General features: G+C 37.8%; 2 protein-coding genes across 3 annotated transcripts; both read left to right on the top strand.

The window, feature by feature from the left end:
* The first annotated feature begins 831 nt into the window (after positions 1-831).
* Positions 832-6,884, top strand: asb5a (ankyrin repeat and SOCS box containing 5a). The gene is given in 7 exon segments (XM_051072524.1): positions 832-1,220; positions 2,822-2,901; positions 3,749-3,856; positions 4,104-4,254; positions 4,690-4,824; positions 5,558-5,764; positions 5,895-6,884. Coding segments are annotated over 7 exon segments (1,014 nt in total). The 5' UTR covers positions 832-1,015; the 3' UTR covers positions 6,023-6,884.
* Positions 6,885-7,292: 408 nt separating this feature from the next.
* spata4 (spermatogenesis associated 4) lies at positions 7,293-11,896 on the top strand. Of its 2 annotated transcripts, XM_018679390.2 has the most exons (6): positions 7,293-7,583; positions 8,383-8,512; positions 8,776-8,894; positions 9,518-9,738; positions 10,015-10,127; positions 10,816-11,896. In XM_018679390.2, the coding sequence occupies exons 1-6, from the start codon at positions 7,483-7,485 to the stop codon at positions 10,867-10,869; spliced, it is 738 nt and encodes a 245-aa protein (XP_018534906.1). In that variant the 5' UTR covers positions 7,293-7,482; the 3' UTR covers positions 10,870-11,896. The 2 variants fall into 2 exon arrangements, with proteins under 2 accessions (XP_018534906.1, XP_018534907.1); XM_018679391.2 differs by lacking the exon at positions 10,015-10,127 and having other exon boundaries at positions 7,294-7,583.
* The last annotated feature ends 735 nt before the right edge of the window (positions 11,897-12,631 follow it).

The following is a 12,631-nucleotide window of genomic DNA, read 5'->3' as shown; positions in this document are numbered from 1 at the left end:
GGCAGTAGTAATCACAGCCTATATTTGTGAAGATATTTTCAAAGTGGCTCCATTAAAAGTTGCTAAATTTGCTATTAGCAGTTCCTTGCAGTTCCTTGCATGGATTACTGTGATGGTGAAGAAAACTGAATGATCAAATCATGATTCAGAGATGGACAATTTTTGAAGAATTTACACTATATTTGCCTGGTGTGGAACGATGAGTTAAATTCCAAAGCAACACAGTTACAGGGTTATTACAGGGGATTTCATCCACCATTTGGTAGAGACACTTGTTCATCTTCAGTTTTGAGCTCATTTTGTTCATATTGATATATTGATCAACAGCCTGACAGACCAATCGATTTGTCTGCCTCACTTAAACATTCGAATGTCAGCATTTAGCTGGGACTGATAGGGTTAAGTGTAGACTGAAAAAGACAAACAAAATATTTTAAGAATCAGAGAGGACAGATGTGTCATTGACTTTTGTACCATACTTTTTCCAAATTTGAAAAATGTGCTAACAGTAGCCCACAGTATTTTTAATCATCATTCATCTAGAATTAAATATTATTGTCTAATATCAAATTATTAAAATTCTTAATTAATTAAAGTTATCACACATAAAAATCAAACTATCATGAGTTCAGTACATGTAAAAATACATTCAATTAATTTTCTTTTTTTTTTTAATCTTGTTTAACCTACAATAGTATTTAAATCTAGATACAGTTTTCAAAAATGCATTTTATGTCACATTTATGGCTTAAACAGGCACTATGTAAGACTGAAATTTGTGTAACTTTTGACCACACACACCCACACCCACTCACATTGTACAATAACATTGCAGGAGTTGCTCTCAGGCACAGTAGCAGCTGCAGAGCATTTTTTTCCCCAGCCTGTACTTTGTCAGGACCAGCCAACCAGTCCGTACACTGGGCAAAAAAGAAGGCTACTCTTGTGCTTTTTGGAGTGGCATCTGATCCTGTCTTCATCATAACCAAAGCTCTTCTGTAACGTGCCAGAGGAAATGTCAGACCCAACAGAGGAACTCACCAACAAGCCCTTCGCGGCCCAGTTGTCCAATGTTTACCTCAGCATCTTGGCACTGTTCTGCTTTAAGCTCTTTGTTAAAATTTCTCTTAACTTGCTGACATACTTCTACATTGTCCGTGGGAACCGTAAAGAGGCTGCCAGGATATCAGCAGAGTTCTATGACTATGGTCAACAGCACAGTGAGTACTCTAAGAAAACCATGAAAACCATAGAGAGTTGTTTTTTATTAAGCTGGTTTCTTTGTTCCAACTAACTGCCCCACATAAGGTGTGTATATTTATGCAAGGAAAATCTGGTGTAAAGTGTAACTACAGTGCACGCTATATAACAAGAAACATGTTTGACCTTCAGCACATAAGGTCATAGGCAGAAAATATAAATACTGTTTCCTATAAAATCAAGTGAAGTACTCCCCACTAACGCACATGCTCACACACGCACGCACAATTTCCGTGTTTACAAATGAGCTATAAATACTGCATTGCTGATCCAGTGAGCATAAGAACCATTAATTGTATTCACATTAATACACACTGTAGATATGAGTGATAGCCTACTTTCCTTTTATTAGCTTAATAGCTACTTATAAACCCCAAAACCGTGCATTCAATATTAAACGAAGGCACTGTAGGCTGGCAGCTCTTTTCCTCTAATGTATTAATAGAACACAGTCATGATACCCCACCCGCTCCTCCCTCACCACCCCCATCCTGCCCTAGTTTCCATTCCCAGCTATGCAGTGCACCCTTTCACACTCAGACAGCAACCAAAACAACACTCCGCATTCTCAGGGACAGGCAGTTCGAAGGCACATTCTGGGGGAAGAGAGAGACGACGACAACATAATCTGTAGCTATCATTCAAGGGAATGTTTAATTTAAAGTAGACCCACTCCATGGAATAATAATTAGCCAAGCTTAGGGTGTTAGTCACGGTCCTCTAGACATGGTCTTCCTTGTTCTAAGAAATCTGTTTGATGACTCTAGCTGGTCCTTTATACACATATTTTAAATTAATGTCAGTCAAGGAAAATAGGCTGCATGGATAAAATAGCATGAATGCAATAGAAAACATTAGACTGATTATTATCTATAAATTCTGATTAAAATGAATGAAGTAGATAATGATGATGAGAATGTGTGGAATGCATCGGCTGTTATTCTGGACATTGACTCAGGTGTGCTTAATGAGATTTATTTTTCTTTAACATCACAACAGCCACAGCCATTCTGTCAAATTTATATTAATTTGTCATGTCAATATGCTGAGTTTAATGCATCAGGACTTTTCAAGCACTGTTAGTCACATAATAATCCACTGCCCTATTCATTAACTCTTTTAAGATGATGGGTAAAGCATGACCAGAAGGGGTAAAATATCAATTTGATAAATATATCAAGAGGGTGGAGAGCTGGTGAGTTCACATTTGTGGTGGAGATTTCATGAAGCAGCTGTGATGCAATATAGGAATTGTGATATTATAAGACATGATAACTAAATTGACATTTAGTGAGACATAAAATGTCAGGGCAAGTCAAATAATTAGATACATGAAATCACAGTTGATTTCACCACTATATATAATGCTTAATTTTAATCTTGTATCATATTCAATTATCATCAAATAGCATTTCATAAAATAATCTGCAGTTAGTAAATGCATTAAATATTTCCTCCAAATATCTATGTACCCATGATTAGCTCAGATCATTTTTACTCCGAGGGTAGATGGAATATTTGTACTGTGGAAAAAAACACTGAAATCTCAATCCTGTAACAGGATCCTGGGCGGACCGCTCACCCCTCCATGATGCTGCAAGTCAGGGACGCCTCCTGGCCCTGAGGACCCTCATTTTACAGGTGAGGAGAACACAGTCCTGGGAGAATCATGTGCATTCCCTCAGCTGTACACATGGGGCCTGTTCTAACTATCTCTTGTGCAATTAAATTTGGTTCAGTAGCTTTGTATATTTACCATCCAGATACAGAGGAGGAGGTTTGAACAAAAGTCAGGGGTTTCTGTAAAGTTACCTGGTGTTATTTAAAGGGAAACCTCCTATCACAGGTTTATTAAATTTGTCTTTGACAAAATTTGGAAATTCCTACACCTGTCTTTGTTTGAATAATAGTGTATGAAGGCTCAAAATTAATAAATATTTTGATATCACATAGTACAAAAAAAACATTGTATACAGTAATGTGACCATCATACACAGTATCTGAGGGAGGGTTCATAGACTTGTTGATCAATAGCATAAACTAAGAACTGCAATTCCCCAAAGAGAAACTGACTGGGAAAGCCTTCAAATTGCAGTCTCCGCTTTTACTTGCATTTTCAGCCGAGGACTGTGCTACAAGAGAACAAGCAATTTCAGCTACAAAGCCCACAATGTCTTGTTCTTAATTCAGACAAGCTCATGACAAAGCAGTGATATCATTACAGTATTTTACATGGTGAATCATTAGCTCTTTACCAGACTTTTATTGGATCTGCACTTTAATTAGTGAGCTAATTAATCTCTATTGCTGAAATGTGACTGTGGAGTATATGGAGTTTGTCAATTACTGACAACCATAAAGGAGGAGATAAGTCTTATTGATCTTTTTGCAATTCCTAGGATTCACCAACAGAGGTTGACAAAGGTCATGTATTATTTAATGCCCCCTCAAACCCTAAATGTCTGTGGCTGCTTGATTCGGTTTCCAGGGTCACAATGTGAATGTTCTGACCATAGACCATGTGACACCCCTCCATGAGGCCTGTCTTGGAGACCATGTCGCTTGTGCCAGAGCTCTCATTGATGCAGGAGCGAATGTAAGTCACACTCTGGCCTTATGACTCTTAATGTTGCTGCACTTCACAGGTCAAATGTAATTTCCATGGCTGGGAAAATCTGGGTAGGGGTAACAAATGAGCAATGCCCTGCTCTCCATCTACAGTCACTGTAGAGCTATTAAGTGTTTGTTCCCCTTCAACTGTTCCCCTTAGGCTGTTGCTATTAGTCAACTTGCATGGTTAAACAAGGTCTAAAAATAACAATAAAGAGAAAATGTGTTTACAGGTCAATGCTTCTACAATTGATGGAGTCACCCCTCTGTTCAACGCCTGTACAGTGGGCAGCGTGGCGTGTGCTGAAATTCTTTTGGAAAATGGAGCAAAACCCCAGAGTCTTGTGTACCATCCCTCACCCATCCATGAAGCTACCAGCAAAGGTATATTATGACAACATATCCTGGACATATGACAAAATTGATAACTGATACATCAGGTAGTTTTTACTGACTTTTAAATATATTCTACATCTAAAGTTAGTGGCAAGTTCAGGTTTAAAGCAGTGAATTAAATTTCTCTAAGTTAATCAACATGGATTTTTACCTGTGTTTGCTGTTGATATTCAATATCTTGCCACTTAATATATGTTATTTAGTGTAATATAAACCAATATATAATTTTAACTACCAATTACAATTTGCTCTTGATTCTATCTTTCAACCTGTATTTGTGTCCTTTGCTGTGCTATAAAGCTCCTTCTAACAAACCTTCACCGCTTCAAAGGTAAATCCCAACATGACCCAAGTAGACAACTTGGGAGAATTATCACGCACTGTCACTTACTGATTACTGTCTTCATGCTCCATTACTTCCAGGTCATTATGGTTGTGTGGAGGCTCTGGTGACTTGGGGGGCAGATGTGGACATGGACATTCCTCACCTGGGCACCGCGCTCTATACAGCCTGCGTCTGCCAAGAACTGGAGTGTGCCAGGAAACTCCTGAGGGAAGGTCAGCTCACAGCACAGTGTGGATCTTTACATCTCCATACAGATAAGCTCACATCCTGTATGAAAATACACACACAGATACACGAAAAACATTATTGTACATAGGCAAGGAAATGAATGCACAAACACATATGTATGCACACTAGATTTAAATGCCTCTCAGCATTAAGCATTAAAACCTTGACTCTACATGAAAACTAAATAAATGAAATTAGCAGCAATAAAACAGTTCTGTCACTTATGTAAATCATCAAGGCAATGGTAAACCCAGCAGTAGATGTTAGTCAGGTTTTATTTTTTCTAAAACAAACTCTTTCTAGAGATTATATGAGGAGAATTCAATCATAATAAGCAATCATATTAGAATCAACACATGAAGCAATTTTGTACTGTCAAGAGCAGCACAGCAATCACAGCTGACTGATCACAAGCTATTTTCTTGGTCCATATTGCTTGCTGCATTTGAGTGAAAGTAACGAGTTCACATCAATTCTCTCAAAGCTGTTGAAAGTAATTTCTGAAATGTAGGAAACTGTTAGGTACACATGGGCAGGAGAGGGAAGGTAGGTACATAAAAAGTATAAATAAGAATATACAGTCATGTACTAACTCCTGGATTACAATGCACAACACATATTAATGATAACTTAACAACAGAGGTATCTGATTTTGAAGTTTTCCTGATTGAATTGTGTCTCAATTCAAAATTATAAATCAAGTTGTCCTCCATGCAGGTGCCAATGTACAGAAAGGCAAATCCCTGGATTCGCCTCTGCATGCAGCTGCAGAGAAAGACTGCACAGCTGTAGTGAAGCTGCTGCTGGACTTTGGTGCAGACGTTAACGCCAGGAACACAGAGTGTCAGAGGCCAGTAGATGTGGCTCCACCCAGCAGTTTAACAGAGGGCTTCCTACTTCTGCTATGAAGGTACAAGTTTAATTGTAGCTTGGTTTTGTATGTAGCTTTATTGGAATATATTTCTCCTTATCTGAGCTAATAGGTTTTCAAAAGTAGTCAATGAATTCATCTTACAACCGTCCTAAATAATTTTTTGTTGTCTCCTTTCCACAGCTACACCACGACTGCTGAGCCAGCTGTGTCGTCAGTGCATCAGGAACTGTGTCGGCCGTGACAGACTCCACCTTCTTTCCCACCTCCCCCTGCCCAGCAGACTCAGAAGCTACCTGCAGTACCAATGACAATGAACAACCTAACTGTCTGCCGAAAAGAGACGAATAGAAAGACGCCTTTGATACAAAAAGCACTTCAACTCCATGAACTCTTCCTACCTTTAATTTTAGCTGCCTGTCAGTGCAGTAAGAGCAATTAACTGAAATTAGTCACAGAGCAGCCACTGAGTAGCTGACAATACCAAGCTGTGTTGAGCTGGCCTGCTTCCCATGTGTGGACCTGGATAAATGTGAAGCAGGATACTGCTAAAACAAGCCTGCAGGCTCAGCCCTTCCTGGATAAATTATGATATAAAAAATATAAAATGAATACAATTATATTTGTTATTCAGATTTGCAGTGTTTAGAAGACACCTTAATAGTTGCAACATCTACAATAGAGTGATGCACTTTGAAAACTTAACATAAGATTACAATGTACACAATACTAGATAATTAAAAAATGTTTTGAAACCTAGTGCATTCCAAAATTTGTTGTTATTTTTGCAAAATACATATGTGGACTGTGTTATTGAAGTTTGACGCAGAGGTGCAGTGGGATAATTACAAAAATCTGAAAACAAAAATAGTTGACAAGTTAAAGCTTGGATTATGGAGCACTGACAACTGGAGGAGGCTGACCTTATTGGAAAGTCTCAGATGGAAAATATGAGTGGGTGGAGCAGCAAGTGTTTGGTCCTGTTGTTGAGACTGTAGCTAATAATGTAATAATGTTCCTAAGACATTATCATCTAAATAACCATATGAATAATGTAGCAGTATGTGCATTTCATAATACTGAGCTGAGTTTTTATCATCTCTATTTAATTGTCTCACTGTTTCATGGTTATATTACACATCTGTGTTAATAAAATTATTTCATATCCTCTTATTTATTTGGTAACACTCCTCTATTTAGTTAACTGCAAGTAAGTACACAAAAAACAGCTACAATAATATTTTAAGTATCTATTACTGTACACTATTTGTCAGTGATTGTAACTTCTCCTATGAAGACATATTTTATAGTATTGCAACTATGTTTTACTATATTGTCATTCATTAACTGACTATGCAACCACATTACAATGAGTTATAAATCATTTATTAAATGTTTATTTACTGCTTATGACTGCTGGATAGGGATGTCTTAAAGTGTTGCCATACAGTGGTAAAATGAAGATAGGTAGTGGATTATTAGATTTTTTAAATCTGTATTAATGCTCCATCCTCTAGAGGGCAGCAAACCGTCACTGCAGTGTATGTGTGTGCTGCCGCAGGACCAGGACAAAGAAGTGTGTCGTTGCCATGGAAATATAAACAACAACAAAAAAAAGTCCAGTGCGTCAGATGCAGACTGCAGTGGCTCGTTAATTATCTTTGAGGAAACCTGACGAGTTAATTAAGGCTCGGTTTGATTCCATAAATTTACTTATTAAACAACGACTAAAACAAGATTGGTTTATAGGTTTCATTAGGCTCAGAGCAGCATGTCATACGCACAGAGTCCCAAAAAAACAGGACTGCCAAGAGAGGTCGTGAAGTGGCTGCAGAGCCTCGACTTATCATTTTATCCGAAGAACGTGCGCAGGTAAAGATGTGGTCTTCTGAATTACACAGACTTCTGTCAACTAATTTACAGCAAGCATATACAATACACTACCTAGCGAACGCCAATAAAAACGACTGGCAATTTAAAATCTACGTTTTAAAACTGGGATAAATAAAGTTTAAATGTTTTTTTTCAGGTCCTGGACGTTTTAAAAGGAATAAGCTGACATGCTAATTGACTAAGCTAGTTATCTATAGATTAATGCGAAGCAGCTGTTGAAATATAATTGCAGGTGGTAGCAAGGGTGGGCTTACTAAATGTTTAAAAGGCAATAACCTAGCTACATATGCAATAATTTGCCTAGTCTTTAGATCTGAAACATTTCCAGTGTTAACTAGTGGGTTTAACATATTTTGCTAGCCAGGGTATTTCAATTTTAAAACATATACAGGCTTACAGTTACTCCATACTTGTTTTGACTGAGGATTTCCTGCCATATTTGTAGAGGCCTCACAGTCTCAGTTACAGGAGTGTCTTGTGGCAACACACAGAACACAGACTTACTACATGACTAACTAGAATAATCATACACTAAACAGACCAAACAAGCACACTAACTATTTACATATGTTCAAGAGAAGTTAGACATAAAAAAAAGAATACAATAAATAAAGTAAAGCTAAGAGAGTAAAATCTAGAGGAGCCGATGTGAAGGAATAATGAGTGTTGAGGACATGAATGCACCATGAGTTTGTGCTTTCCAATGCTGCCAAGACAGCAGTGTTCAAAGTGGTAGAATAAATATGCTCAGTCTGTTCTCCCTACTTTTTACTTCCAGAGATTTATCCAGTGGTTACCTTGTGGCAGAGATATTTTCTCGTTATTACCCACAAGACTTTCCAGAGCATTCTTATGACAAAGGAACGTCACTTTCTGCCAAGCAGAAGAACTGGAGCCGGCTAGAGCAGGTAAGAAAACATCCAAAAAGATAATGAGGGAGAAGAAATATCATCTTTATTTAGGTAGCATGTGGTTTAAAGTTGTCGTGTCAAGTATTGTAATTAATACTGTTTAATGTTCCCTTTACAGGTACAGACAAATCCTTAATTATAAAATAATCTACTCTGAAGACCCATTGCGATATTTTCTATACCCATGTTTAATTGAGAGATCTGAAACAGGAAGTTCTTATTTTGAGTCAGATAATTACTGAAAGCACTTGTTGTTCCAGGCTTTACAGAAGCAGAATTTGCACTTGCTGAAAGAGGTTGTTGATGGAACCATTCACTGTAAACCAGGAGCGGCTGAGCTGTTGGTGCAGGAGGTTTATACCATTTTAACTAACAGGAGGTAAGGGTTGACTGAGAGTGAGGCAGGAAATTAAATTGTTAAGATGCAGAGTCAAAAGTGCTTTCATTAACCAGAAAGATAAGAAGGTATAGGGTCCCTGGATGTTAGAAAAACTGTTTTGTTTTATTTTGTGTATTATTTTTTTTTTACGGTTTAGAGCCATTACTGTGAGTTGACAATTTCCTACATACCTCACAAACCTATATGATCGAAGTGTAACCTTCCTGTAACATTGTCACAGGGTTGACTGTTACATTCTCAGATTTCAGTTAATATTGATGTCTTCTGAAAGATCAAGGACACTGCTCTTACAATTTACACACATCACTGCATAGTAGTCTAACTCAGTATGAAAGGATGTTGATACTGAACAGTGACTATAGCTGCATCAAGAAGATATCTTGATAATAATAGCATGGCCATTGAAAAAGGGGTAAAAAAAAAAAAAAAGAAAGAAAAGAAAAAAACATCAACACCACACTATGTGGTTTCTCGTGTACTTGAACTCAACTAAACAGTGAAAACATAACTGTTTTTATGCAGTACATTTGCAAAAAAACAGATACAAATACAACAACATATTCCTATTTATAATTCTAATCTTCATGAGTCTCCATTCTCAGTATCATGGATATTGAGGGACCAGAGTTAGACTTCACCGACCAAGAGTACCAGGAGCTGCTGCCCACAGTGGCCCGCTCCACGGCCTCTAAAGCCATCAAGAACAACCTGAGGATAACAGAGATCATGGCTAAGCCTGACATCAGCACAAACCAGAGGAGGGCAGAAGTCATTCTCCACAGACACCTGGAGCACAAAGCTGCAGAGAGGGCTCTCAACCCGGGTGAGTCACCAGGAGAGAGAGACTTAGGGGGTGAGGGGGTAAATATAGGGGTGCAATCTGAATTACTGTATGTCAGATTAATTTACACTAATGGCCTGTGCTTCATCGTGACAATGACATGATAGTTGTAAACACATGCACTGACAAGGCCTGACATACAACTGGCATACTAAATTGAGAATATGGGGTTTGACACTTTATAGTTCAGAAGCAAATATTTCTCTGAATATGACAGATTTTGGCCAATTCTGACAAATCTCTTTGGTTGGGTCACAGCGCGACATTTTAAAGTGAAACCTAATCTGGGTCAATGGGCAACCAAAAATCTTTTGCCATCCAGGCAGGTGATGAGTGCTTCAACAGCCCTTCATCTAGAGGCACCACATCAAGTAAGTGTCAAATCTTATATGTTCTCTCTACAGTAATCAGCAGAGAATATTGATTCTGATGACAAAGATGCTCAAATATATAATTTGGGTGGCAAATGGTGACAGTTAAACAGATGAAAATGCAGAGAGCGCATTTAGTTAACTGCTGTTTTAGTCTTACAGAAGAAACTATTCTGTGTTTCAATGGTGAAACTGAAACACAGTGCATCTGTTGCAAGCACATCACATGCCTCTGTCACGACCTGGCTCAAAAGCAATGACAAAAAGCAAGGGAAACACCATTGGACCGTCACACCTCTCAAAAACATCTAAGTTTATAATGCTGATTATGTTGGACACACTTGCTAAAATGTGCTCAACAACAGCTGCTACCAGGAAAAAAAAGAAAAAAAACTCCCTTTAATAGAGAATAAGTCCAGTGGCTCAATGTTCATGCTTACATTTTCTCTGAGAGGGGAATGCAAAAAAGTTATATTTTAGTCCTCAAAGGCAGTATGCCATTTGAAGGCTGTATTAAGGGTGCAGTGACAATGTGAATTGATACCATAAGTGATTAAAGTTACTGGGTTTCTTACTTCCTCCACTGGTGCCAAATAACTTGCAGTGCACAGAACATATTTGATTTATTGATGTAACTGTAGTTGTAGCTGCACTTAACCACTCTGTTTTCCAATTTATGTTATTTTAGAGCTGTGCTCTTCATCGACATGGAGTGGAGCAGTTGTTTCCTTTAAGGAGATAAAGGTGCGTCAGCCTGTCAGACGCTCCCTGGTTAACTATTAAAGAAACTGAATGAAGATCTGTGCTTTAATGTCATATTGTGTGTGTGTGGCAGCTGATGTATTGATATGGTTTCCACAATTAAAGCCTATTTTGAACTATTGTACCAAGCACGTATTTACTAAAGTATCATTTGTTTAGAAAGGCAGATTACGTCATTGTAACAGTTTATGTAATGTTACAGAGTCTCTACTGTAATTTTTGGACTATGTTTGCACCAGTAGGTGGCAGCTTGGAGTCATGAGCAGAGTTCTTCTCAATGGTTTTTTCGACTAAAATCCACTGCTGTAGATGTACCATTGACAAAAACAGGAAATAAACCAGTGTATGCAGCAAATACTGAGCTGCTTTAGTGCTCATCAGTATGTGTTGTTCACTGAGATAATTCAACCATCACTCAATCTACATCTTTCCTCCTCCTTCCACCATCACTGAGGCAAAAGACAGACCTCATCCTCAATCTGCATTCTAAGAAATTATAATCAGCCACCTGCCAAATGGTGGTAAATTTATGCTGTAGCTCATTACATTCTCAGTGGTGGGTGCCACTTTAGGTAAGTAATCCTGAGTATGAAAAGTGATTCCTAAATTGGCTTGCTAAATTTAGGGAATAACTAGTCACTGTAACATGTAGCCAAGAAAGCGTTTTCCTGTCTTGTTTCTCAATCATTAATATTCCAAATTTTCTAGCTCTTGGTTAAATAAATTTCAGCACTTAAATGGACTGGAGTCTCTATATATTAGGATGACCAGAATGATAAATCACTGGCTTTGACTATAAAAGGTGATGATGACCAGAGGCTAATGATGCTGTGAAGATATCATTTGAAGTGTTCTGACAGAATTTCATGTGCCATCACAAATCCCATACCTATGATAATGACTGTATAGCTGTATCTCTGACATCACTGGTTATGAAGGGATTTTTAAAAACCTGTCAAAAAAGAGATCGTCCTTGTCTGCTTTATTTGTTTTCTCCTCTAGTTTTAATATAACTCAGCCCTATATGTCAGCTAGAAACCTGCGGTCTAAATCTAAAATGGATGGATATTGGATTACTTAGCAGACAGATCATTGTGTGTCAGAGTTAATGGCACCATATGTTGTGCCCTTTTCACCGGATCACCTCAGGGCTGTGTCCTGTTATCCTATCTGTGCATACTGTACACCAGTGACGGCAGAGGTTTCTATCCTGACAGACAATTTTTTATGTTTTTAATTATTCAGTAATTGTGAGCCAGTCACAGGAGAGTAAATATGCTCATGGTGGTTACTGGATGATGATTTTGTTCAGGCATGCAATATCAGCTCCTTGCAACTTCATGTATGCAAGATTAATTTTCCTTCATGGCCTAAAATAACTTAATATAATATACAGTATAATAAGGTGAATTTGAAGTTAAAAGGTTCTCTTATCTTTCAAAGGTAAAAAAGTATACAAGTGGGTATAAATGCACAAACACACACAAATCAGCTGTATTCAATTTAACTTGAGACATTTCTAAACAAATGTACTCTTGAATTTTAGTGCATACTCAGGTGGTCCTTTCCTCATTTAACATTTATAAATTTGTCTGAAGGTACAAATTAAATACTAGCACTTTTGCTTTATGGCTACTGCAGGTGCTATGTTAAAATCTGCAGCTATGTGCATAACTGTAACATACCAAAAATACAATACGCCTGACTGGCAAGTCTAGTGTTAATTTCTGAAATATACATAA

Source organism: Lates calcarifer, linkage group LG8 (genome assembly GCF_001640805.2).
Source record: "Lates calcarifer isolate ASB-BC8 linkage group LG8, TLL_Latcal_v3, whole genome shotgun sequence".
NCBI classification, from domain to species: Eukaryota; Metazoa; Chordata; class Actinopteri; family Centropomidae; genus Lates; species Lates calcarifer.
Note: the sequence above shows the minus strand (reverse complement) of the source record. Positions and strands in the feature narration are given on the sequence as shown.